Genomic DNA, 24,148 nt, shown 5'->3' on the forward strand with positions numbered 1-24,148 from the left:
ACATATTAACTAATTGAGGGGACATCACTTCGTTCTTTCATAAAATCTGTCAACAATCAAAAGCATTTATTTACTCAAGAAAGCCGTTGGTAACCCATCAGACTTCCACAACACTACCACATATCCACAAATACCAAGCCGTTGTTTCTGACTCGGTTGATATTACAGACAATGAAACTATCACACACCAAATATCTAAAAAGCCTTCTGTGCAGACTCCAGTGCCTTCTCGAAGAAGCCTCTTAAGAATTGGTCATCGACCAACTCTGCATATTCTCTTGCGAGTTGCAAGGTCACAAACATTTTCTTTTCCTCCCTGGTTGACAAGAAGAAAAAGTCCTTGTTCTCCTCATAATATTTCCTTAAAAACTTGGCGTCCAACAGCTTAGCTTTCTCCTTCATACTTCCTCCAAACATAAGAGGTGTGATACTATCCACGTCAACCAGAACTACCGACCTTCCATCTATCTCTTGCACTGCACCATCCAGCTTCAGTTTATATCCTTCAGCACCAATTCTTACAGCTTTTGCCATTACACACACTATTTCTCTACAAAGCTCAGCAACAACAAATGATGAATAAAAATTTTGTACAGAATGACTATTGAGCTGATGATTGCATGTAAACTCGATAGAAGTTTCCAAAGAGAGCCAGAATATCTACTTTCGATTTCTAGAAAAGATTGATTTCCGCGCCTTCATGTGAATGGGTGTCTGGAAAAAGTCAACAACAATAAGGTTATAAAAAGTATCCTTGTGATGAAAGGGAGTTTAGACATCGTCCTGGAAAACCTAAAAGTGTGGTTACCCGTATGAAATGTGAAGAATATTGAATTCAACTTGTTAAAAACTACGTAGTCTTGAGTATAAAAATACATTTGAATAGTAGATTGTAAAGTATTTGTGTGTTGTTTTCGTGCTATCTTATAACATTTATAAAGCTATGTAAAAATATAGTCGTGTAAACAGCAAGTCTTCTGAAAGCAATCTTTTTGATCATATCTTCATTTCCCCCATTCATTTCACTTGGTTCATTTTTTCTTGAGGCTCCTGGTCCTTTCCGATGACTATTCGGAACTCCTACAGATTATTTTCAACCGCTTCGAGTACTGTAAGGAAACTTCCACCAGGGTTTGACAAAGCAGCTTCATTTCCAAAGGAACACCACTCACGTAAGTAGTAGTAAACCTTTGGCATATATCGACTCGTAAAGCTTGTTTCTAGAGGAAGCCAAAAAATGGAAAAGATTTTCGCTTGCTTTTGGTTTGGTAGTTGCAGGAGTAGCTGCCTACTTATTTCCAAAGGAATTGGAGCATCACGAAGTTTATATTCCTCCAGAGTATCCTTTCATCGATAGAAAGGTCAAGGTGAGTGGTCTTAATAACTACTTTTGAAAATTGGTTTTCTAAAGAACAGCAAGGAACCTCGCTTTCCTTGGGGAAACGAGCCACTTATTGGAACCCCTTACGATCGAGTTAGAAGAAGCGAGCAAGATTAAGGTTGTTTCCTTGTTCTCGTGTTATTCATAGTAAAAATAGTTTGAAGAAATCCCATTTTTATTTTGCTTGTCTGCAATTACTTAACCACTTTGAGGTGAAGATAGATCATAGGTATAAGACTTTTTACAAAGTTCAACAACGCTGCTTATCATTCTCTGAAAGTCGTCTTCCGTTTCCAAAGTGTGTCCTCCTGACTTGACAAAGCTAATAACAATATCTTGACTACGCAATCGGTCTGCCAAACGAAGTGCTCTTTGTGGAGGAATCTCTTCGTCATTCAGTCCATGAATAATCCGAACTGGACAGTCTATTTCGATGGATCCACTCGAACCCTGCAACAAACACATCTTCTTTCCATCTTCGATAAGATTTCTCGAAATGGGGTAAGTCCTATATCCCCAAGGTAGTTCATATAGACCTTCTTTCATGATAATATTTTTCACTTCGTCCGACAGTTTTGGCCATAAGACGTCCTGAGTGAAATCCGGATCAGGTGCTACACCCACGATACCAGCAATTCTTTGTGGTCTTCTTAGTGTAACGTGAAGTGCCACCCAACCACCAACACCAGCACCAACCAATACTACTGGACCTTCAGGAATTAGATGGTCCATCAAGTCCACTGTGTCTTCCGTCCAACGGGAAACCGTACCATCACGTATATCCCCCGAAGAACGACCTATTCCATAATAATCTGCACTTAAATATGCTCTTTTTTGAATTTTACAAGCCACTTCTAGGGCATTTCCCTTGGCACTATGCCGATTCATAGACAAGCCTGGTAAGAATAACACTGTAGGAAGCTCACCAGGGAAGTAGTCATATGCTATTTTATCTTCTCCTTTACGAAATATTTGGTTTTTACCTTGACCAAGTACAGTCTCTGTGGTAGAAGCGTTTTCCAAACATACCCATCTCAAACGAAAGCAACAGGGACGCCTTGAACGAACAATGGGGACCTTCCAAGGCTCCAGAGTACGAGGTATAGCAGTGTTTTGAGAGTTTTTTCTCTTGTGAGCAATCCAACTATATCTATCATTATAATAATAACAAGTAATAAAGAGTGTCTTCATGGAAAAGCGCCAAAAAATTTCACAAGTGCTTTCTTCATTTTCCCATTCCTATTAAAAGTTTGTGGAGTTGTGTGTTGTCTCTTTAGTCCTATTTTATTCGGTTCATGGCAAGAAGCGACGACGAATACGACTATTTGTTCAAAAGTAAGTGTGAATAATGGAAAAAGTATAATGCTTGTTTGATATCCGAACTTTAGTTGTTCTTATTGGAGATTCTGGGGTTGGCAAGTCAAACCTTCTCTCTCGTTTTACGCGCAACGAGTTTAATCTCGAGTCCAAGTCAACGATAGGGGTAGAGTTTGCCACGAAAAGTGTTCAAACAGAAGGGAAGACAATCAAAGCACAAATATGGGACACTGCTGGTCAAGAACGTTACCGTGCCATCACCTCTGCCTATTATAGAGGTGCCGTTGGAGCACTTCTCGTATACGATATTTCGAAGAAGGAATCTTTCATTGGTGTAGAAAAGTGGCTAAAAGAACTCCGTGACCATGCTGATAGTAACATCGTGATTATGTTAGTAGGAAACAAGTCAGATTTGAAACACCTGAGAGCTGTAAGCACGGAAGAAGGAAAAGAGTTTGCGGAGAAGCATTCTTTGTCATTTATTGAAACTTCTGCTTTGGATGCTACGAATGTGGAACAAGCTTTTACTCAGTTATTGACGGAAATTTATCGAATTGTGCATAAAAAGGCTCTTACGAACGAAAAGAATCCTTCTTTTAAACCAGCGTTGGGAGAAAGTGTGGTAGTGAGAGATCCAGCTGAAGACAAAGGCACCCATAAGAAGAAATGTTGTTCCTAGTTTAATTTTATTTTTGCGAAAGTCTGCTACTACAGAACTTTCAAAATAAATAAGCTGTTTTTGAGTAGAATGTTTTAGATGGTAAACTTTCTTTGTTCTATAGTAGTTGTTGAATGGTTGTCATTGTGATTCATGTTGATATGATTTTCTAATGAATGCTTTACTTTGCATATCATAAAACGTACCTCAAAGAAACTTGAGAGTTTGACAGAGCCATTTTCTATAGATTGTCATTATTGATTCACTTTCTTACACGACGATCGATTGATAACGGTTGTCATAGAAACCATGGAACCTGACAAGCGTTTGCAGAAAGGCACAGAAGGGTCTACCACTTTAAATGGAATAGATGTTCACAAAGAAATAGAAGAACGACTTGACAGGGTTCGTTGAGTGAATGGAAAGTTATCGTATATGAAACGTCTTGTATAGGCCTTCAACTATGAATTGAGACTTTTGAGTGGTAACGCAAACAGAAGTTTATCGTTGGAGATTTCACGCATTCTGAACATCCCACTGCTGGATGCCGGTATGTTGTGTCATTCCTTGAAAAGATGATTCCACAACACTGACTGAGATATTTTTCTCTTTGTGTGTCGGGGAAAAAGATGTTCGACGTTTTTCAGATGGGGAGATATTTGTTTCCATTAAGGAGAACGTTAGGGGAAAGGACGTGTTCATCATTCAGCCAACTTCTCCTCCAGTGAATGATAGTCTTATGGAGCTCCTCATTATGATCGATACCCTGAAAAGAGCCTCTGCCAAGCGTATCACTGCTGTGATTCCTTATTTCGGATATGCGAGACAAGACAGAAAGGCTGCTCCGAGGGTTCCCATCACAGCTAGGTTAGTAGCAGACTTGATATCCACTGCTGGTGCTTCGCGAGTATTGGGTTTGGAACTTCATGCTGGTCAAATTCAAGGGTTTTTCAATATTCCAGTTGATCAACTTTTGGCAGTACCAGCTTTTGTTGAGTTTTTAAGAGAGAATGACTTTGGAGGCGTACATGACCCAGTTGTAGTGAGTCCTGATGCTGGTGGAATGGAAAGAGCTCGTACTTTAGCAAAGGAAATTAACGCGTCATTGGCAATCATAGATAAACGTCGATCAGCGGCTAATGTCGCACATGTTATGCACATTATTGGCGATGTTTCTGGAAGAGACTGTATCATAGTCGATGATATTGTGGATACTGCAGGTACACTAACGGAAGCTGCCAACGCTTTAAAGGAACACGGTGCAAAGAGAGTTATCGCTTGTTGTGTTCATCCAGTATTATCTGGTCCAGCAGTCGAAAGAATTCGTCGTAGTTGTATTGACTTTCTGATCGTTACTGACTCCATCGTGGTTCCGCCCGAAAAACAACTTCCTCAACTCCGAATTGTTTCTGCAGCAAGACTTTTTGCTGAAGCTATCTATCGAATTCATCGAGAAGAATCGGTTTCTACTTTGTTCAACAATTGATTGAGGTGACATTTGGGTTTCTATCATATGCGCATGTTGGATAAACTATGAGTATTCTGTCTTGTAACTCTTTTAGAAAAATATTCCTATTTATTCTGTAGAGTCCTCTCAACCACAACTATATAGTTTTGATGAATGAATGTGGCAACTTGCACAGAAATGTGAAATATTTCCATCTCCAGAAAAAATTGAGATATTAAACCGACTTCATCTTGTGGTTGAGCTCTTCTCGTTCCCAATGTGAACGTCTAAAACACAACATAAAAACAAAACCAACGACCGATATGAAACAAGTCACAAACGACCATTCTCGTATTCTTTGAAAAAGAAGCAATCGTTCCATATATGCGACAGTCATAACGCTCGTCGAAAGCCTGTGCAATACATTCAACAAGGAGCTCACTTCATTATGCTGAAGGGATAACAGTGGCTCATCAAATAGTATTTTTAATGCTGTTCCAATGCCAAGAAATTGAAGTTTTCCCCATAAACGACACTTTTCACAACCTACGCAGTCCATAATCCTTGAAATGTTTCGAAAATGCTCTTTGAACTGCTTTTGAACAAAAATGCCTTCAGGTGCTCGAAAAAGTTCTCTTTCATCAAAAGTTAAGCAGTTGGGAGTTAATAATTTCGAACAGGAGAATACATCTCTCAGTACTTGTGAAGTTATTTCATCTTCAGTCACATTGCCTGTGCGGTAATCATAAACTTCTGGTAACAGAAGAGGCATGGCCTTGCTTATGGCTCGAAGAATTACAGCAAACGCAAAATACAAATTCTCTACTCTTTCCGGGAATTGTCGCACTCTTTCTTGATACAATTTGACATTGGGACCCCAACGAGTTTTGAATAAATACTCCTTTGCAATATGCATATTGATAGAAGTATGAATTCCTGATATCAGTCGATAAAATACTCGCTGTTCTTTACAATGGTGTTGTTGCAGTGAACAAACTTCTTGATCAGCACAGCTATCTGCGAAAAGAAAACAATTCTCGTTATAAATCGCTCTCCATACTCGAGTAGCACTAACTCCTTGATAACCAGTATATCTCTCAGGATTGGCAATCAAGTCCACATATATCATACTGTCATCGCTATCTTCAATAATCCAAACGTCTTCATCTTCTTCTCGCCACTTATGAAACTGTGCATCACCCAAGTTTCTATCTACATCATTCAAGACATCTCTTCCACCAGAGGACTCACAAGTGGCCACCGAGCTTTTGAAAAGAAAAGACGAAGTCTCTTGGTTACCTCCAAGTCTCCAAAGCACAGGTACCTCGTCCTCACTACAAGCACAAACACTACAGTCCCTAAGCGCACACTGTCCATCATCGGGCCAAAATGGACATTCCTTTGACAAGTCTACCTTGAAAATGCGAAAGAAAGTTCTCTGCACCAACTTTGAAAGCTTCTTATTCAGCTTCACTTGGTTTTCGTGATATAAAGTATGAACGTCACAAAGTGCATCTTGTACCGACTCTTTGGGGGTTAAGAGTGAGTTGCCTTGAAAAGCTTCCAGTGATAACTTTGCAAGCGTTTCAGGGTTCAACGACAAACACAATATACACATTGTACACAATAAAATAATAAATACTTGAAACCAACGTGACTTTAACCAAAACTGTGGCTTGTTGCTAGGTTTCAAAGTTTCCATACTTGCGCGTTTTATGATGAAAAATGTCGAGGCGCCAAATTTTTGGAAATAAAGAATTGCGCATTTCTAAGTTTCTTTTTCAGATACATCGTTGAAGACTTGTCTTGAGATATAAATATCTATAAATTGTATGTATGTATTTATATATCGTTTTCAAGTGTCCAACGAGACCTTTGTCAACTACTTGCTACTTTTCGATGGTTTACTCTCACATTTGGAGTTTCTTTGATCCACACCCAATGAAAGCTTCGAAAACAGTTTAAACCGTTCCTGAAAGTTCAAACGTCTAAATTCCTCAAACATAGCAACAAACTCTCCTTCAGGAAGTTCTCCTTTATCCTTTAGTTTCTGCAAAGACTCTAATATTTTACCACTCCCTACTTCTTCTACCTAGAGCGGTCGCCATAAAGACTAAATTCTGCAAAAACACACATGAAGCTTACCTGTGTTTTCAAACCTGAAATTTGATTTTCAACAACTGACCAAACGGTACATATCTCATCGATTCGCTTCTGAAGGGAGCTTCTTTCTGCACTTAAGCTCCTGCAAAGCTTTTCTAGGCATTCACATTTTTCCTTTGCCTTTTGTTCATTCTTTTTAGCCGCTTCTAATTCTGATGTGAGAGTAGCAAGCTGCGAACCCGCTTCTTCATTCTGCTTCTTCAGGTCCCCATTGGTCTCTTGTAAACTAAATGCAGTTTTGGATAACTTGTCGATGGTGTCTTCATATTTCTTAAAAACAGACGAGCTCTGTTCCAAAGCTTCCTGACATACATAAGTTACTGCAATCGAACCACTTTCAATCTCATACCTCGAATTGCGAACATTTCTTATCATATTCCGCAAGTTTTGACTGTAACGTATCTACAACTAAGAAGAATTCTCTCATTTGTGAATTATTTTCTTCTTTTTTCCTCTCAAACTCCTCCGTTGCTTCTCTCAACTTGGCCTTTGCTAATTCTGCTTCCAGCTCTTTCATTCCAAGTTGAGTAGCAAAGTGTTCTTCTCGAAGGTCATATTTTTCCTGCAAAACATGAAAGGCCTCTATCTTTTCTTCCAACTTTTGCTTGTACATTTCCGCCTCTTTTGTTGAGTGATATTCAATTTTCGAGTTGATTTCTTCCATGGCTTCGTTGAACTTTTTTACTATCTCCGCCTGTCTTTCCTTTTCTTCCTTGAGGCGTCGTTCGCTTTCCTCCTAATAATACGCAACAACATTTAAGTGGCAGCCAACGCAATCAGTGGCAACTTACTGCTAGTGTTTTGTTTTGTTTATTCAATTCTCTACTGAGGGTTTCCAATTTCTGTTTTGCAGCTCTCAATTTCTTCATCTCGAAACAAATATCCTCCAATTCTCTTTCCAAAACGATGCTCTTTTGTCTCTCCCTACAGACGTCATACTCCAAGTTTTTACATTCTGTACACTTATTTATATATTTCCACAAAAGAGACTTCAGTTTGGACTCGGGTGTACTGTCTGTTGACTCAGCCAATGCTTTGCCTTCTTTGACAGCTGTCTTATATTTGTTTTCTGTACGGGTTACTGAAACAACGGCCATACTTTCAACAGTTATTTCTTACCTATTCTCTTATCCTCTTCAGTGTCTTGGCTACTTTCCAAGGTCGTTATACGCTCTGCCAATAATTCTTTAAATTGACTGGTTTCTAAACTTCGCGTCTTATCTTCCTTTTCTTCTGAAGCTGACATATTTTATGTAAGTTGTTTGACAAAAGATCCCACTTCAATAATATTTTTCTAGGTCACCACAAGACCAACTTGTGTACAAAAGACAAATGGGCAAACCATCGGATCACTTCACCAACGACCGTATTTTTAGTAACCGAGTGAAGGCTGCTTGTTGGGAAAAGGTTGGTTGATATGTTGCTATTTATGTTTTTTATTTCAATTGAAAATAATATGTGAAGGCTACTCCTGTTCCTGGTAGAGATCCTGATCGTTGGCGTTTAGACGCATTTCGTAATCCAGTGTGCAAAAGATTAACTTCTTGTGAAGGTTGTCTTTGCCACGAGTATGATCACGTCATTCCCGTATGTAGTCTCATTTATCCCTCCAATACTAACAATTGCAGTATTCTCAAGGTGGAGCTTCTACTGTTGAAAACTGTCAAATATTGCAGACTAGAATCAATCGTTTAAAAGTTGGTATAGCGCTTATTGCAACGAATATTTCTGTTCTCATGAATGCGAATATTTACTACAAGATAGGCTGATCGTCAATTGACAGCAGAACAACTTGAGTCATTCAGTTGTGAGATCACTTTTTCTGAACGGGAGCTGGATCTCATCGAGATGGCGGTATATGGAAATGTTCAAAGAGATCACTTTCGGTGTCGTTGTAAGAGTTTTTTTGAAGTGTATAAAGCATCGACAAGTAATTAGTCCATTTTGCGCTGTGGAAGTGGCATTGTTTTTAAAGGACAATATGAAATGGGATCCGATGGATCAAGACACTGAAACCAATGCTAGAACAGGACTCTTCAGTTTTTACAAGTCGTCGTATAAAGTTGAGTGTAAGACACCTCATTGTTTGTTAGTCACTTGTCGTGGTTCCTTGCCTCACGTGACCAACGATTTATTGTCCGAGCTTCCTTCTTTATGTTTAGAGTTGGATGTAAGTAATACTTTGGCTTTCGCCTTCCCAAGTTTCTCTTTTCCTCTATAGACTTGCGACTTTCTATATTTCAACTCCAACAGCAAACTCAAAGGTTCTCAAGTATTGAAAGAGTTTGGTTCGGGTATTCAAGAATACTGTCAACTACAACCTCATCCTTTGTACTTGTCCTTTATCTCTCAACAAGAGCTAGAAAAAGTAACTTATTCCGGTAAGATTCCATCCGTTGTGTATGTTGGTGAAAATTCCAATCCCTTGTTGAATAGCCAAAAGACAACAGTTGAAGTGTTATCAACGAGGGAGTTGTATTACTTTTTCAGAAAGCGAATACTTGGATTTGGTACACACCGCCGATTGTCATATGGCGGAATGTCCTTGCGTGACAAGTTATGACGACTGCAGCTCGGATTCCAGTCGTACGATACGTGATTATAGCGAACAATCGACTGTATTACAAAGCAATTTTATCAAACAATGGAGGTTCGTATCATCATTCCATTTTCATGATAGGAATAATGTGCACGATTCTAGTCATCATTCATCCTTTGATCATTCCATAGCCATTGGAGTTGTTCAAGGTGGAATGGATATAGAACAAAGAAAGCAACATGCAAAAACGATATCGCAACTAACAGGAATTGGAGGATTCTACATTGACGCCTTACAATCTCGCATCAAACTAGTGGAACAACAAAGACTGGCCCATATTTCTATTTCTCAATTGCCAACTTCATCACCTCGTGTAATGAACGGCTCCACTTCATTGGAACAAGTAATAGGGTTGGTAGCTTGTGGAATCGATTGCTTTATCTCTTCCTATCCTTATACGTTATCGATTCATGGTTATGCTTTGGATTTGCCTCACAAGAACAACTTGTGGAATATACAATACCGAAAGGATAAGAATCCCTTATCCTTGCATTGTTCTTGTCCAGTTTGTAGACAATATTCTCGAGCTTATTTGAACCATCTCCTGAATGTTCATGAAATGTTGGCAATGACCTTATTGATGGTACACAATACTACCCAATATATGGAGTTTTTTCATCAACTACAACGAGCTATAGAAACAAAGACATTCTTATCCTTTCAAAAACAATTCTTGGCCAACAGAAGAGTCAACTATTCATAATCATGAGACATAGCCGAGATTTTATACAGTTGCGAATAGCCTACAATAGAATGATAATCAGTTGGGAAAGTAGCTGTTCACATAGTTGCGATGACTGAACAGATGGAACCAAAATACTATCAACATACTGCAACAAGCTCCTACACCATTCATAACGGCGTCGAGTAGAGATAACTGTCTACCAAAGTGACTTTGAAGCACTTCAACCAATAAACCTATCCATAGAATAATGTATATATATATATATATACATACATCAATTTGAAACTCCAAGTTATACCTATGATGGTTGTTACTAGTATAGAAAAGGTAGCTACTTGCCACCAACGACAACGGTTTGATCGAACGTGAGAAAGAATAGCAAACAATAATAAACACACGAAACCATAAGCAACTGCGTGAAAACCCAAATGGTAGGTAGACAACCAACTCTTCCCATAACGGAGACAAACGGTACGGAAGCTACAAAGTGCAATGGCACATAAAAGGAAAACCAAACAAAACAAGTAACAAAATAGTAAAACTCTCTTGTGACTTGTAAAGTTTGTGGAATTATTGTTATTTGGAAGACCAGAAAATGGATCTACATAACTAGAAAGAGTACACTTTAAGTTCATGAAAACAACAACAACAATATGGTTTTCTCTTTCTCTGCTGTGGAGGGGGACAGAAGATGATGAGTGTTGATGATCCGCTTACGGTGACATGTACAGCACCAGTGAATATAGCTTTGATAAAGTATTGGGGAAAAAGAGAAGAAGATAAAATTTTGCCGTTAAATCCTTCTCTCAGTATTACTTTGGATGTTGCTGATCTGCGAACAAAGACTACAGTAGTTGCGTCGAAACAGTTCGATAGAGATCGTCTGTGGCTCAACGGAAAGTAAGTTTTGCAGGATTGGGAATTTTGATAGCACATATTTATCATCGAAAGAGAACACGATATCAATAATAAACGAATGCAGACTTGTATCAGAAAATTGCGTCAAGGAGCGGATGACCTATGGCGTGACGGAAAACTCATGATTGCAAAAGAGGAGTGGAAAAACTATCGATTGCACATTATATCAGAGAATAATTTTCCTACCGCTGCAGGTTTGGCTTCAAGTGCCTCTGGTTTAGCTTGTTTTGGTAATTACAAAGGATATCCTTGCTCTATGGGAAGACTGAAGGAGTATCTTAGTTTATTCGATAGCACAGTTGTTGCAATTCAAAGAGACCTTTCCAGGTGAACTAACAACCATTGCTAGGCAAGGCTCCGGAAGTGCTTGTAGAAGTTTGCTTGGAGGATTCGTCTTATGGGAAAGTGGCACTGCCTTGGATGGATCAGATAGTATAGCGAGACAGATTGCCACAGGAGATAAATGGAAGAGTCTTCGAGTTATTATATTGATAGTAAATGAACAACAAAAGAAAACGAGTAGCACCGCTGGAATGCAAACGTCCGTACAAACAAGTGACTTGCTAAAGGTTGGTGGTGACCGTAACATCTTTCTCATCATTCGACTCATCAAAGAAAAGTTTCGTGCAAAGGAAGTTGTATCCATGCAACTCTCTCGTATGAGAGATGCTATTGAAAAGGCGGATTTTCCAACACTAGCAACAGTAACTATGCAAGAAAGCAATCAGTTTCACGCTTGTTGCTTGGATACTTTCCCTCCAATTTTTTATCTCAACGAGGTTTCAAAAGAGATTATTCAATTTGTGCATGATTACAATGCCGACAATAATGACATAACCGTAGCGTACACGTTCGATGCCGGACCTAACGCAGTGCTATTGACGCGAGAGGAGAATTTGGAAAAGTTAATGAATTCCTTACATCAGAAATTTGGCTTTTTTCCAGTAACACGAGAAGGTGTGACACGTTCCGTTTTTGAGAATTCTCAAAGTGATCGCATTATTCGATCTATTGTTACAAAAATTGGAGAAGGACCCCGAGTCATTACGCGATCTATAGATCATGAGGAGTCCCTGGCTACAAAAGAAGGAAAGCCAAAGTTTATTTGTTAGAGCCAGTCTAAAATGATTATATTAAAGAAACAATTTCAATTCTTGATTTCATTTACGACAGAATTGTAAAAAGGAAAAATTAATTTCTCCAACAAATATAAAAAGTTTTAGAAAAATTCCAAATCTTAGCAATTTGGTTAATGAGACGAACTCTCTCTTATATTTGATTGTTTTGAATTATTTAAAATGACTGAAAACAAGAAATGCTCAAATTTTCTGTGATTTGAATAATTGCAGTTAAAATATAAAATAATTTTGAAATTACAGTATTTTTTTTAATTTTTTATCCAATCGACCTAGTTTTTGAGATTTTTCATGAATAAAAAATTGTGTACCACAATCTGAATAATACTGAGACTGCATCAAAATTGAATGAGATTCCTATAGTTATTATGCACCCTGATAATTTTTTTTTGAAATTGGCACCAGCTCATTTAAGTTTTTTTTTCGTTGTGTTAATATAGTTACTTTTGAATAATCCTTAAAATGAATATCTATATTTTATTTTTTGTCTTATTTTTTGCTCTATTTGCAGCGTATTTGATGCGTTTTTGTTTGTCTTCAATCCGAAGTTAACTAATTGACTAAGAATTTTTTTACAGATTAATATTCTTTTCAAGTATCTTGCAAAGGCACCGGATGATATAGGTTCATGACGTGATAGATTGATTATTGTCAATGATTCGCTGCTTGAGTGCCCGACTCAACGGTTCTATTACCGGAGGGTGCAGAATTCCCTCCTAAAAAAAGATGATGTTTTTTTTTGAAATTTTTCAAAGTCTTTTGTTTTATTTCCTTCATAACTTTAAGCAGACTCTGGTCCATGGGATGAACTACCTTGGGATGAAAAACCTTGTACAACTGTATCACGAGCGGAATGCAACCTAATTGAAAGTGTATAAGAGAAAGAAAGAACAATGAGTGGACGATACGCACGATAATACTGTGAACTCTGCCAATTCTATAGTAGACTGAACAGTGTAGTCAACTTGTCTTGATTTTTCGACAATATTCTGGAACAACTCTTCCGTTTTCAAGAAACTTTGTACCAAAGGAGACACTCGAGGGAATACACTATCAAGGCTTTCATGTATTTCTCCTTCTCTTCTCATTTTTTCAAAAATTCCAATAGATCCCCAAAAATCCAAAAAAAAACATAATGTCATTTTGTTGAAGACACAGCATATCATGAGTTCAAGTCTCCATGAAACCATATCGACGGTTTAAGGTTTTATATTTTGTGCCAAGACGTTGAAGATAATAAACAGTCTTGATAAGTACTAACAAAAATGCCAATACGTATCATGGGAGGAGCAATGAACTATCAGAGATAATACAAATTTCTACGACAGGATAGGAAACTGGAGTCCATTAAGAGAAGAATAATGTTTTTCAAATAGAGACAAGGACAATCGTTTTCAAAAGTTCTTATATGAAAGGAAAACAGTCTTCTTCAAGTTTTGGATTGTAGTTCAATTGCTCATACTAAACTACAATGGATCCAAATACGATTGCTTTTCAAATCAAAGACACACAAGTTACGTTCGATATATACAAACACTTCCTTAGTGAATCTGTAGACGTAGTCTTATCTAGCCTAATCTTCTTTTCCAAAATGAACAAAGTATGTTTTGTGCAGTTGAAAAAGTGAAACGAATTTCATACCAATGGGATTCAACTTGACCACAATCGAAAAGTTGTTTGGTCTTATCATCATGGTTTTTGTTATTTATTCTAGCAAGTGGCTATGTAAACCATTGTCTTTCTTTTCTCTCAACCGAAAAATATTTTCCTCAACTTTAAACTTTTGGATCACAGATCTAATATATTTAAAGAGACGTATAGGATTGTATCAGAAATCAAATGCCGTTCAAGTTTTGGTTCCTAAAATGGGTCCCAAAAAAAACAATAAGCCGACACTTTTCAAATACACCAAGCAGTCACAGCTGTGGAATAATCCAGTGGTCAGTTTTTTTCAAGGAGTGGACAGACGGTGGATCCTCTTTTTGGTTGCAATCCTTCATGGAACCTTTAGTCCTAGTGTACGTATTCTATTTGATCTTCCACATGCTCCGGATTCAGCTTTATTTAATACACTTCGGTTATTGCTCTCTTCCTCGCTATATCTTCCCATTCTTATTCATTCCTTTATTCGAAACAAAGAAGAGTCAATGGATATTTCTCGTGGCAAGTCCGTTGGTTCTTCATTTAAAGCTTCCTATTCATGGCTCTTGGCTGGAATGGAACTTGGTATATGGGTCTTTTTAGGCAATGTTTCTCAAGTGGTTGGTTTAGAAACGACATCTGCTTCAAGAGCATCATTTTTAGTACAACTTCAAACTCTATTTGTACCCATTATTTCTGGCTGGTTAGGATACGTATCCAGTCGAAGCGATCGTTTTGCTTCTATTATATCCATTATAGGAGTAGCAATTCTTTCCTCGAGTAAATCCTATTCATCTTCTAACCGTATCTCCTTTTTGGGAGATGGCTTAGAAATATTAGCTGCTGCATTCTTCTCAGTCTATGTAATTAGGTTGGGTTACTATGCTCGTCTCTATTCATCTATTTCATTAGCGAGTGTCAAAGTGAGCATGCAAGCGTTGTTGTCGATGATTTGGTTGTTGTGGGACAATGTTCAATCCAACCAACATCATGATACTCCATTGCATACTTGGTTCATGACCAGTTTCGAGTCGATGCAAAGTTTTTTACATACCGATGACAAGTGGATATTTGTTTCCGTCATATTATGGACTGGTGTGATGATATCTGGTGTAAGTACTTTATTACAAACGTTTGGACAAGAACAAGTTTCTTCAAGTGACGCTGCCATGATTTATGCAACCCAACCTTTATGGGCTTGCATGTTTTCATTTTTGTTGTTACATGAAAGTCTTCAATCGAGTGATTGGTTGGGTGGCTTATTCATTTTAGGAGGTACACTTGTATCTGCTAAGAAACCATTTGGATAATAAAAGAGAGAAATCATGAGATGGACTCGATGGAATAGAGAAGTCGAACAACACTTGATTGTGCACCACTCTCAACGTTTGTGGGTAAGTAGGAAAAGGTCAATACTGGATATAGTTAATAATAGAATGGATTTTGGTTTTCTCCTTGTTATACTTGTTCATTATGTGTAGAGTCTTGAGTCTTTGCTGTTTTGGTTGTTGGTTGTGATTGTATTGAGTTGGGTCGGCGTCGTTGTAACAAGACAACTATCTTATCCTATTCTTTCTCGTTTCAAGAAATCTAGAAACCTTGAAGGATTTTTTCATATATCTGATATTCATATGGATCCTCTATATCAACCTACTTGGAGTTTGGAACAAGGTTGGAGTTGCCGTCGTCCTTCACTCCATCTTTCTGTTAGTGACCAACATAACTTGCGTCCTGTTTGGGAAACTATCCACAATTCCTCCGAATTGGCTTATCCTTTTGGAAGATTGGGATGTGATTCCTCCATTTTTCTAGTAGAGTCCATGTTGCAAGCTATGAAGAAAGTTTGTTCCTTCCCTGCCTTTATATTATTTACTGGAGATTTGGTAGGTAAGTTGGAATAATTGGTTTGCACATCGAGTGGAGTTTCCAATCCCAATACTAGCTCATGAAGTACCTCACAAGTTGCACAAAGAGACCATTCTTCGTTGGTTGGACTTGTATCGATATTATTTTCCAAATACTTGTTGGATACCTGTCGTTGTAAGTTGCATATTCATTATATTCATATAATGAATATATGGATTGTGATTAGGGCAATCATGATATTTTTATTCCATATAGTGACGATGATGATCGCTTTAGGAATATAGATGATATGGAACGTTATGTTATCCAACAATTGGGCCAATTAGAACAACTCTATTTTCAAAACACTAGTTATTCCTTTCAAACTTTAGGTTGTCATAGTTATCACATGATGAATGATGAATTGCGAGTCATCGTTTACAATTCTCTATGGTTTACACCTCGTTTTTGGTCGAGTGGGTTATTATCCATAGGAAGGAATGATTCATCGGAACGAGTAGGAATAGATGATGAGATCTGTGAGTCTATGTCATCGTTGTATTCAGTACAACAGCAACAAATTTGGTTGCGCAAAGAGTTATTCAATGCCATAGGAAAGAAAGTCATTCTAGTTTCTCATATTCCACCGGGTTGGAAATCCAGTGAAGAATATAATTGGTGTCCTGTATTTGTGGATTGGTTTGTATCTTTGATGAGAGAATATTCTATCAGGAAGGATATGCTATCTATTCAGTTGTATGGAGACCATACGAACGATGAACTTCGAGTGATGACCCAAAAGGACCATTCCCTTCAAGTGATATCCACATTGTTGATACATTCAGGACTTTCTAGTAGAAGAAGAGTACCTGGAAATCCTAGTTTTCGTTGGGTTGATATAGAAAACCAACAATCACACTCACCTATTCGGGATTATACAGTTTATATATTTCCTTTACAACGAATCAATTGGGAATGGAAATGGAAGTCTATGGGAAGAAGTGACCCTTTTTCTTCAATGTCCATGATTCCATGGAAGTTGTTGTATAGATGGAGTGAGTTGTATAAAGTATCCACCATCGATGCAAAGAATATGGCTGATTGGATAGAAAAACTATCAAAAGACTTTGATACTTTGGAAAACTATGTTTGGGCTCAAACCATTGGTATGATGGGAAGAAATGGAATGGAATGTACTCTTTGTGATATTTTATATATCGATCAATCCAATCATCAACAATGTTGTCAACCCTCATAAAGTGGGTTCTCTCGTTGCATTCTTTGGTGGGTTTCATGAATCAATTGAAATACTTTTGACTCATTCATATGACAGGATGTACTATAATGTTGCAATATGGAAATACATTGTTGAAAAGATGAACAAGATAACAACAATGACCTATCATATACATCATAAATGATTCACATACATATCATATATATATATATAACTCTCTCTCTTTATCCATTGGATACTTTGTACTTACTTACAATGGAGAACCATCACTACGATAAACCTTATCAACCACGTCCAACGTAATGATGAATGATTAGGAATACTTAATAAAACATCCCATATCTTTAACAACTCAGGTAACTCAAACTCTCTACAAAGACACAACTGTAACCATCTTCTAGCAAATAAGGACCAATCAACTTGATGCCGTTTCAAATGTTGCCATAAAAGAGAATCCCATTGCTTCAAAAGAAGTTCTGCCTATCCATCTCCTATCAATATATCATTCTAGTTGTCACATACAAGGCTTACTTGAACCAATGCTTCTTGTAAATAGGAAATATTCTGATACAATGACGCTACAAAAGAACAAAAGAAACTATCAAACGCTATAAAAGCTTCTAATCCTCAACTTGAGTGCTCTCTTTTTCTATCTATTCATCCACTTACCTGCTTCTCCTTCTTTCTCATCCCAAACCAAACTACCATCCCATAAATATACATACACAAAAGGTGCAACCAATTCATTCATTCCTTGAATATAACCCAATTCTGGATGTTGTTTGGCAAAAAGAAACAACATACGAATCATAGAAGGCTCTCGTTGGCGGAAAAGATGCCAATCGGGATGCGTTCGACTAGTATCCATACGAATTCTATCCATCAAACGTTGATCGGAAAAGTATTGTTGCCATATACTGTCTTGAGAAGGGTTAAGGGGATGGTCCACGGTTTCGGAGCAACTATCATCCTTCCACAACTGTTCTGTTGGATATCGACAATATAGGGCAACCCCATCCCAGTAAGAGTCCGTCCGATGGAAAGCCAACCAATGTCGAATGCAACAACTCCATACTAGAGCACGTAAACCAGCAACTTCAGGTATTCCATACAGTATTATGTAGGAAGAGATGCGATTGGGATCCTGTTGTAACAAATGAACAAGTTCAACGACTCTCTTTTGTAAAGCAAAAGGTTGATGAGAACAAAGATAAGAAGCAATCTTATCCAACGGACTAGTCATCATGATCGTCGTTTCCAAAATGAGAATGGCGATGATGGATCATTGTGAATAAGGATTCTTCTTATTCTTATTTAACGATATGGCGACTAGGGTTATGAAAGTGGTTACTAAAAATTGGAAACCATCACCTTTCGTTAGTCTACAAGAATGGAGAAGAAGAACACTATGCAGCAACGTTCCTACGACAAGCACATCCTCTCGAGGCAAGTTAAAGTTGCCTCTTTTGGATGAAAAGAAAAGAGTCGCAGAACAAAACGCGGGTTTTTTGGACTTGAAGTTGATTCCAGAAGACTTGCCAAGATTGGTTGATATACGGTATCACGACTTGAAAGAGAACTTTTTCTTGATGACTCGTCCTTCTGATCTCCACGTCATCAACTATTTGAAACTTGCTCAAGAGGAAAATCTTTCAAAAGGAGATTCATTGGCAAAAAAGAAAGTAGGACTGGTAAGTATTCCTTGGGATACTTTGGAATGGGCTAGAATGAGAAGCAGTTGTTAGATGGTAGACCAGGGGTAGGGAAGAGCACCACGTTGCTAAGAGCTGTGCACTGGTGTCGTCGGAATGACTGGTTGGTTATGTATATGCCTCGTCTATTTGATATTTTGAACGCATCATCTTCTCTTATATTGTCCCAGCCCGGAACAGAGAAGACCGATCCTTGGGTAGACTGTCTTCACGTGGATCGTCCGGTGGAAGCTTTCAAGGCAGTACAGAATATGTTGAAAGCACATATTACTCAATTATCCAAAATACCTTTGAGATTGCCTTCGAATGATGATTCAGTAGAAAATGGAAACAATTTAGCTGAATGGTTGCAATCAGGAATCAAACAATATCAACATCATATGAAGTTGGAGGATGAAAAGACGGCAGGAAGAGTTATAACCGATGTCTATTTAGGCCTTGTGGAACAACTCAAACAGGTAACCGAATATCCCGTTGCGTTGATATTAGATGAATATAATTTTGTATATGGACTATCCCCTTTTCGAGATCAAGTGAGAAGGAGATTTCATGCTTCTGCGTTTCGAATGATGTGGCCTTTATTAGACTTTGAAAAGTTGGGTCAGTCACTTGCCAATGGTTTGGTGTTGGCTGCAACTTGTCGTTCTTTGATGCCTTATAAGATAAGACGGAAGTTGATTGCACAATGTTCCCATTTCCCTTTGACATTGGAACAACGCAATGATCAAACAGGTGAAGAGCAAATGAAAGCATTGGAGCCCTATCGAGTGTATGTGGAACCCTTTCAGTTGGATGAAGTCAAACAGTTTCTTGCTTTGTATGAGCAATCCGAATTTATTCAACAACACTCGGAGTCGGAGTATATTCGAGCCTATTTGAAAAGTGGAGGTGAAATGGACAAGTTGCATCGTCTTTGTTGGACATTGTGAAGATTCCTTTCTCTCTCTCTTTCTCTCTTTGTAAACAATCGTCATAAATAATATATCGATATCTTTCGAATATGAGCTATAACAGTCATCGACTTGTTGATCTTTTTAAAAGATAAATCATTCGTAGAAAGTCTTATGCAACTTGCAAAAGGTTGTTTCTATGCAGTTCCATGGGACATTATGAGCAATGTATTTACGACAGGGAAGGAGAACTCTTCTTCCCATCACCTATTGAAAATGAAGAAATACACAAATATATCCCTGTTGACAAGTATTTACAATCCAATTTCAAATTGTGATGAATGAATTTGGTTCAACGACTAAGAGAATGGAAGATGAATATGAGGACGGTTCAGAAATAGGTTATATAGATAGGGCAGCAGAGTCCACTTTAGAACAGCATAGAAAAGTGTTGGAAGAATTTGAAAGAAAACGAGAAGCTCGTGGTATTCTGTTACCGACTGATGACGTCCAAGTTAGGAAAGAACTTCGAAAGCGACAAGTACCAGTAACACTATTTGGAGAGGACGCTTATGATAGAAGAGAACGACTAAGGCTTATATTAGCCCTTGAATTGGAAAAAGCAGAGAAAGAGTCCGACGAAACGCAAGTGATTCCGGAAGGTCCCAAGTTGGGAGATGATAAACAGACAGAAACATTTTATACAGAAGGAACGGCTCGATTAAGGGCAGCGAGAAAGGAAATCTGTTTGCATTCCTTGAAATGTGCTCGAGAAAGGGTATCGCAAGAAAAGAGAAGAGTCCGTGCTCTGAAAGCCTTTTCAGAACAAAGGAATGATATGGACGACGAAGACTTTTCTTTGGCCCATTCTTGGCAAGAGAAGCGAAAAGAGTTTATAAAGTCCGCACAATTTATGAGCGTTCTTTCTAGTCAGTTTGGAGACGAACGTCCTCTTACAGGTATTCGATTTGCACCAACCCATCAAATATTAGCAACTTGTTCTTGGAGCGGTGTCATTCGGTTATGGAACGTTTCTGATTGCAATGAAGTAGGAGTTTTACGAGGACATTCGGAACGTGTATCTTCGATAGCTTTTTCACCCCATGTTTCTTCTTCCTATCTTTTGGCAAGTGCTTCTGCAGATAACAACGTTCGTCTTTGGTCCATTGACTGTGATAACTACTCTCTGACTAAAACAACTGTTCTTCGTGGACATTCTGCAAGAGTGACTAGTGTTGAGTATCATCCACTCGGCAAATATTTAGCGACAGCCTCGTTTGATCATACTTGGAGACTGTGGGATGTGGAAACTAGGAAAGAACTTTTAGTCCAAGAAGGTCATTCTAAACCTCTATACAAAGTATCATTTCAAGTGGATGGTTCTCTTGCTATATCTGCAGGTGCTGACTGTGGTGCCCGATTGTGGGATCTTCGTACGGGAAGAAGTATTGCATCTTTTCTAGGTCATGGTAAGCCCATTTTAACGGTCGATTGCTCTCCAGATGGATATCATTTTGCAACGGGTAGTGAAGACCACTCTATTCGAATATGGGATATTAGGAAGAAGCGATGTGTGTATACAATACCTGCACATTCTGCGTTAGTATCACATGTAGAATTCCATAAAAATGGTCACTTTTTGTTATCCAGTTCATTCGATAACAGTTGCAAGTTATGGAGTACACAGGGATGGGTATTGATAAAGGCATTAATAGATCACGAAGATAAGGTGATGTGCTGCAATTCTACAAGCGATGGTCAATATATTGCAAGCTGTTGTTTTGACCGTACTTGGAAGCTCTGGGGTGTCGAGAATTGGGCACAAGAGAAGGAAGAAGGAGAGGAAGCTCCCTTGTTGCTCAACGGGATGGAGGATGAGAGAATGGAGATATCTCATTGACCAAGTTTACCTGGATGAACATATTGAATACTATTTCCTGTCTTCACTAGTTGTGTGGATTGTCAGCATAGAAAGAGGCACCTCTCACGAAGAAGCAGCTTTTAGCAATGGCCGTATATTTTCTATTCTTTCCTTTTTGTGACTGGCTCTCCTTTAGCTTCTCTTTGTGCAAACCAAACGAATGCAAGTACGAGGGCGTTGAGGGTCAAAACAGCCAATAAAGCAGAAGAGTAGACACTATTTTTGATACCGAACAAAGGAACGTGATTAGTCCTTACATAGAAAAATACAAAGAGAGGAAGTGTTATGATAAACACAATAAAGAATAGTAAAAATAGAGGAAACTTGTCACTTTGAGAATCCCAAAAAGGCATTGTTATGCAAATGATTTTTATTCATCCACACCACTTTTTCACAAAAAGGAAACAAATATCATAGCACAAAAGAAATACATTTGTCGAAACTAACTCCGAATCAAAAAAAGACTTTCAAAAGAGATAATACATCGATCACTCCTTTGTATAAACATGTGTGCATTTTGTGCTCTACAAGTATATTGTCTCCAAACTGACATAAGAAAGACAACGCCACAAACAAATGAATTACAAGACACTCTACAACCAGATTAAAACCAGGCACTATCCTTGTTCACACTTTCACTGTTGTTAAAGTTTCGGTAATGGTCATTCATATGACTATCATTCCTCCTTCCAGAATTGAATGTTTTGCGCTCCACACGAGAATTGTTTTCTCGTCGAAAGTCTTTTCCACCAAACCGTCCCCGACCACCTCGTCGAGCGTTCATCTGTGCTCGTTCTGCCATATCCTCCAACCATATAGGAACCTCTTGTCCCGACTCAATGAGAATATCAATTAAAGACCTTGCAATACCAATGTTGTTGTCATTCAGAAATGCAGTCGCTAAACCGGAATTTCCAGCTCGACCAGTACGACCAATACGATGAACATAATCATCTACATCGGTTGGCATATCAAAATTGACAACATGCGTGACGTTAGGAATATCAAGGCCTCGAGCTGCAACATCCGTTGCAACGAGTATCGGTGTCCTTCCCGTACGAAAAGAATGCAAAGCTTCTTCTCGTTCTACCTGGGAACGATCTCCGTGAATAGAAATGGCAGGATAACCTTTCCTGGTTAGAAAATATTCCAACTCGTCAGCGCCTCTTTTCGTTTGCATAAATATCAATGTGAGACCCGAAACAGTATCAATCAAATTCAAAAGAAAATCTCTCTTTTCATGTTCTTCTACTCTTTCTAATCTTTGAAGAATAAAGTCTGTAGTTGAACCAACACGACCAACTGCTAAAAATATATAATCATATAGAAAATCACTCGCTAAGCGTTGAATTTCTTTAGGAAATGTTGCAGAAAACATCAATGTTTGTCTTTCTCCTGTTGTTGGCATATCTGTGCGTTCAACTATTTGACGTATTTGTGGCTCAAAGCCCATATCAAGCATGCGATCAGCTTCATCAAGTATCAAAAATTTAATATTCATCAAAGAAATTTTGCCCCTTTCTATCATATCCACAAGTCTTCCAGGCGTAGCAACAAGAATATCGCAACCCTTTGCAACAGATTCGAACTGTATACGGATATTAATACCTCCATAAATCACACAAGGAATAATTCCAGTACAGTAACAAAATTTTCTTGCTTCTTGATAGATTTGCATAGCCAGTTCTCTCGTAGGAGCTAGGACAAGAGTAGTCGGAAATTGAATTTTACTGTAACCCCTATCAAGGGGTTTTTCAGGTACGGGTGCTGGTCCTCCCATTTTCAACATATTGTGAATTGTAGGAAGAAGAAAAGCAGCAGTCTTTCCAGAGCCTGTTTGAGCACAAGCCATCATATCTCTGCCATTCAAAATAACAGGAATAGCGTTCTTTTGCACCGGAGTTGGCTTTAAATAATTTGACAGCTTCACGTTTGTCAAAATTCTCGAGTGTAAATTGCTTTCATCAAAGCTAAGAACTTCGTCAGGACAGTCACTACCCGATATTTCTACTGGAATATCATCATAATGATCGAAATTTATACCAGTTGTCGTGCCTGGTTCAATATCTTCATCTTGAAAATGATTATTTTCGTTACCCTTGAAAGGGTCTGCATAAAACCGCTCCTTTCCAGTAAAGTCTTTCCATTCTCTGTTGTTTCTGTTGAAGAATTGCCTGCGGTTTGGCTCCCCGCGTTCACCAAAACCACTTCTGTAACCGTTTTCTTTGGAGGGAAAACGCTTCATAGGGCGGCCTTCCGTTCTCCTGTCTGTAAAGGTTCTGCTTCTCGACTCGTCACGAAAGCTTTCACGTCCAAAGTTCCGACCAGAACCACTGGTGAAGTTGCTCTTAGGAAAAGATAGTCTGTCATATTTGTCCTCTTCTCCAATACGTCTCTCTCTTCTTAAGTGTGGTGGAATATATTTTCTAGTAGACTCATTTGCTGAATTATTTCGAGTACCATAAGCATCCTGCGTCATAATCAACAAGAATTTCTGTAGCCAAGTGAAAAAATTTTAATCCCGACGAAAGGCGCCGGTCATCATTTCGATGTAATTGCGCGCCAACAAATGGATTGCCACACAATGTCGACACAAAT

General features: G+C 38.4%; 16 protein-coding genes across 18 annotated transcripts; 9 read left to right on the forward strand and 7 right to left on the reverse strand.

The window, feature by feature from the left end:
- Positions 1-33: 33 nt before the first annotated feature.
- Gasu_11780 (uncharacterized protein) lies at positions 34-598 on the reverse strand. The gene has a single exon (XM_005707963.1). It carries the CDS (start codon positions 532-534, stop codon positions 196-198), a length of 339 nt encoding a protein of 112 aa, XP_005708020.1. The 5' UTR covers positions 535-598; the 3' UTR covers positions 34-195.
- A 380-nt stretch (positions 599-978) lies between these two features.
- Positions 979-1,548, forward strand: Gasu_11790 (uncharacterized protein). Its single transcript, XM_005707964.1, has 3 exons — positions 979-1,172; positions 1,225-1,367; positions 1,421-1,548. Exons 1-3 carry the CDS (start codon positions 1,064-1,066, stop codon positions 1,496-1,498), a joined length of 330 nt encoding a protein of 109 aa, XP_005708021.1. The 5' UTR covers positions 979-1,063; the 3' UTR covers positions 1,499-1,548.
- Positions 1,549-1,553: 5 nt separating this feature from the next.
- On the reverse strand, positions 1,554-2,578 carry Gasu_11800 (hydrolase or acyltransferase). Its single transcript, XM_005707965.1, has one exon. The coding sequence runs from the start codon at positions 2,570-2,572 to the stop codon at positions 1,580-1,582; it is 993 nt and encodes a 330-aa protein (XP_005708022.1). The 5' UTR covers positions 2,573-2,578; the 3' UTR covers positions 1,554-1,579.
- A 10-nt stretch (positions 2,579-2,588) lies between these two features.
- Positions 2,589-3,529, forward strand: Gasu_11810 (Rab family, other). The gene is made up of 2 exons (XM_005707966.1): positions 2,589-2,716; positions 2,770-3,529. The coding sequence occupies exons 1-2, from the start codon at positions 2,677-2,679 to the stop codon at positions 3,375-3,377; spliced, it is 648 nt and encodes a 215-aa protein (XP_005708023.1). The 5' UTR covers positions 2,589-2,676; the 3' UTR covers positions 3,378-3,529.
- Positions 3,530-3,538: 9 nt separating this feature from the next.
- Gasu_11820 (ribose-phosphate pyrophosphokinase) lies at positions 3,539-4,909 on the forward strand. The gene is made up of 3 exons (XM_005707967.1): positions 3,539-3,761; positions 3,810-3,906; positions 3,986-4,909. The coding sequence occupies exons 1-3, from the start codon at positions 3,666-3,668 to the stop codon at positions 4,840-4,842; spliced, it is 1,050 nt and encodes a 349-aa protein (XP_005708024.1). The 5' UTR covers positions 3,539-3,665; the 3' UTR covers positions 4,843-4,909.
- Positions 4,910-4,916: 7 nt separating this feature from the next.
- On the reverse strand, positions 4,917-6,578 carry Gasu_11830 (ERO1-like protein beta). Its single transcript, XM_005707968.1, has one exon. The coding sequence runs from the start codon at positions 6,503-6,505 to the stop codon at positions 5,039-5,041; it is 1,467 nt and encodes a 488-aa protein (XP_005708025.1). The 5' UTR covers positions 6,506-6,578; the 3' UTR covers positions 4,917-5,038.
- Positions 6,579-6,593: 15 nt separating this feature from the next.
- Positions 6,594-8,258, reverse strand: Gasu_11840 (uncharacterized protein). Its single transcript, XM_005707969.1, has 5 exons — positions 8,086-8,258; positions 7,758-8,035; positions 7,316-7,702; positions 6,949-7,269; positions 6,594-6,895 (listed from the first exon to the last, which is right to left on the reverse strand). Exons 1-5 carry the CDS (start codon positions 8,210-8,212, stop codon positions 6,686-6,688), a joined length of 1,323 nt encoding a protein of 440 aa, XP_005708026.1. The 5' UTR covers positions 8,213-8,258; the 3' UTR covers positions 6,594-6,685.
- Positions 8,259-8,278: 20 nt separating this feature from the next.
- On the forward strand, positions 8,279-8,939 carry Gasu_11850 (endonuclease). The gene is made up of 4 exons (XM_005707970.1): positions 8,279-8,373; positions 8,431-8,553; positions 8,595-8,663; positions 8,731-8,939. The coding sequence occupies exons 1-4, from the start codon at positions 8,299-8,301 to the stop codon at positions 8,902-8,904; spliced, it is 441 nt and encodes a 146-aa protein (XP_005708027.1). The 5' UTR covers positions 8,279-8,298; the 3' UTR covers positions 8,905-8,939.
- Positions 8,940-8,948: 9 nt separating this feature from the next.
- On the forward strand, positions 8,949-10,497 carry Gasu_11860 (queuine tR-ribosyltransferase, putative). Of its 2 annotated transcripts, XM_005707972.1 has the most exons (4): positions 8,949-9,136; positions 9,188-9,347; positions 9,403-9,616; positions 9,668-10,497. In XM_005707972.1, the coding sequence occupies exons 1-4, from the start codon at positions 8,963-8,965 to the stop codon at positions 10,266-10,268; spliced, it is 1,149 nt and encodes a 382-aa protein (XP_005708029.1). In that variant the 5' UTR covers positions 8,949-8,962; the 3' UTR covers positions 10,269-10,497. The 2 variants fall into 2 exon arrangements, with proteins under 2 accessions (XP_005708029.1, XP_005708028.1); XM_005707971.1 differs by having other exon boundaries at positions 9,403-10,497.
- Positions 10,498-10,918: 421 nt separating this feature from the next.
- Positions 10,919-12,397, forward strand: Gasu_11870 (diphosphomevalonate decarboxylase). Of its 2 annotated transcripts, XM_005707974.1 has the most exons (4): positions 10,919-11,150; positions 11,202-11,398; positions 11,451-11,737; positions 11,789-12,397. In XM_005707974.1, the coding sequence occupies exons 1-4, from the start codon at positions 10,942-10,944 to the stop codon at positions 12,278-12,280; spliced, it is 1,185 nt and encodes a 394-aa protein (XP_005708031.1). In that variant the 5' UTR covers positions 10,919-10,941; the 3' UTR covers positions 12,281-12,397. The 2 variants fall into 2 exon arrangements, with proteins under 2 accessions (XP_005708031.1, XP_005708030.1); XM_005707973.1 differs by having other exon boundaries at positions 11,451-12,397.
- Positions 12,398-13,023: 626 nt separating this feature from the next.
- Positions 13,024-13,448, reverse strand: Gasu_11880 (uncharacterized protein). The gene is made up of 2 exons (XM_005707975.1): positions 13,217-13,448; positions 13,024-13,164 (listed from the first exon to the last, which is right to left on the reverse strand). The coding sequence occupies exons 1-2, from the start codon at positions 13,390-13,392 to the stop codon at positions 13,086-13,088; spliced, it is 255 nt and encodes an 84-aa protein (XP_005708032.1). The 5' UTR covers positions 13,393-13,448; the 3' UTR covers positions 13,024-13,085.
- Positions 13,449-13,938: 490 nt separating this feature from the next.
- Positions 13,939-17,223, forward strand: Gasu_11890 (solute carrier, DMT family). The gene is made up of 5 exons (XM_005707976.1): positions 13,939-15,220; positions 15,266-15,339; positions 15,427-15,832; positions 15,888-15,985; positions 16,038-17,223. The coding sequence occupies exons 1-5, from the start codon at positions 13,948-13,950 to the stop codon at positions 17,046-17,048; spliced, it is 2,862 nt and encodes a 953-aa protein (XP_005708033.1). The 5' UTR covers positions 13,939-13,947; the 3' UTR covers positions 17,049-17,223.
- A 12-nt stretch (positions 17,224-17,235) lies between these two features.
- Gasu_11900 (RabGAP/TBC protein) lies at positions 17,236-18,318 on the reverse strand. Its single transcript, XM_005707977.1, has 3 exons — positions 17,697-18,318; positions 17,559-17,647; positions 17,236-17,507 (listed from the first exon to the last, which is right to left on the reverse strand). The coding sequence occupies exons 1-3, from the start codon at positions 18,271-18,273 to the stop codon at positions 17,274-17,276; spliced, it is 900 nt and encodes a 299-aa protein (XP_005708034.1). The 5' UTR covers positions 18,274-18,318; the 3' UTR covers positions 17,236-17,273.
- A 10-nt stretch (positions 18,319-18,328) lies between these two features.
- Positions 18,329-19,800, forward strand: Gasu_11910 (28S ribosomal protein S29-related (mitochondria)). Its single transcript, XM_005707978.1, has 2 exons — positions 18,329-18,718; positions 18,766-19,800. The coding sequence occupies exons 1-2, from the start codon at positions 18,350-18,352 to the stop codon at positions 19,666-19,668; spliced, it is 1,272 nt and encodes a 423-aa protein (XP_005708035.1). The 5' UTR covers positions 18,329-18,349; the 3' UTR covers positions 19,669-19,800.
- Positions 19,801-19,948: 148 nt separating this feature from the next.
- Gasu_11920 (PRP4 pre-mRNA processing factor 4-like protein) lies at positions 19,949-21,659 on the forward strand. Its single transcript, XM_005707979.1, has one exon. The coding sequence runs from the start codon at positions 19,967-19,969 to the stop codon at positions 21,527-21,529; it is 1,563 nt and encodes a 520-aa protein (XP_005708036.1). The 5' UTR covers positions 19,949-19,966; the 3' UTR covers positions 21,530-21,659.
- Positions 21,660-21,663: 4 nt separating this feature from the next.
- On the reverse strand, positions 21,664-24,148 carry Gasu_11930 (ATP-dependent RNA helicase). The gene has a single exon (XM_005707980.1). The coding sequence runs from the start codon at positions 24,027-24,029 to the stop codon at positions 22,155-22,157; it is 1,875 nt and encodes a 624-aa protein (XP_005708037.1). The 5' UTR covers positions 24,030-24,148; the 3' UTR covers positions 21,664-22,154.

The sequence above is a fragment of the Galdieria sulphuraria genome (genome assembly GCF_000341285.1).
Source record: "Galdieria sulphuraria unplaced genomic scaffold scaf_7, whole genome shotgun sequence".
NCBI lineage: Eukaryota > Rhodophyta > Bangiophyceae > Galdieriales > Galdieriaceae > Galdieria > Galdieria sulphuraria.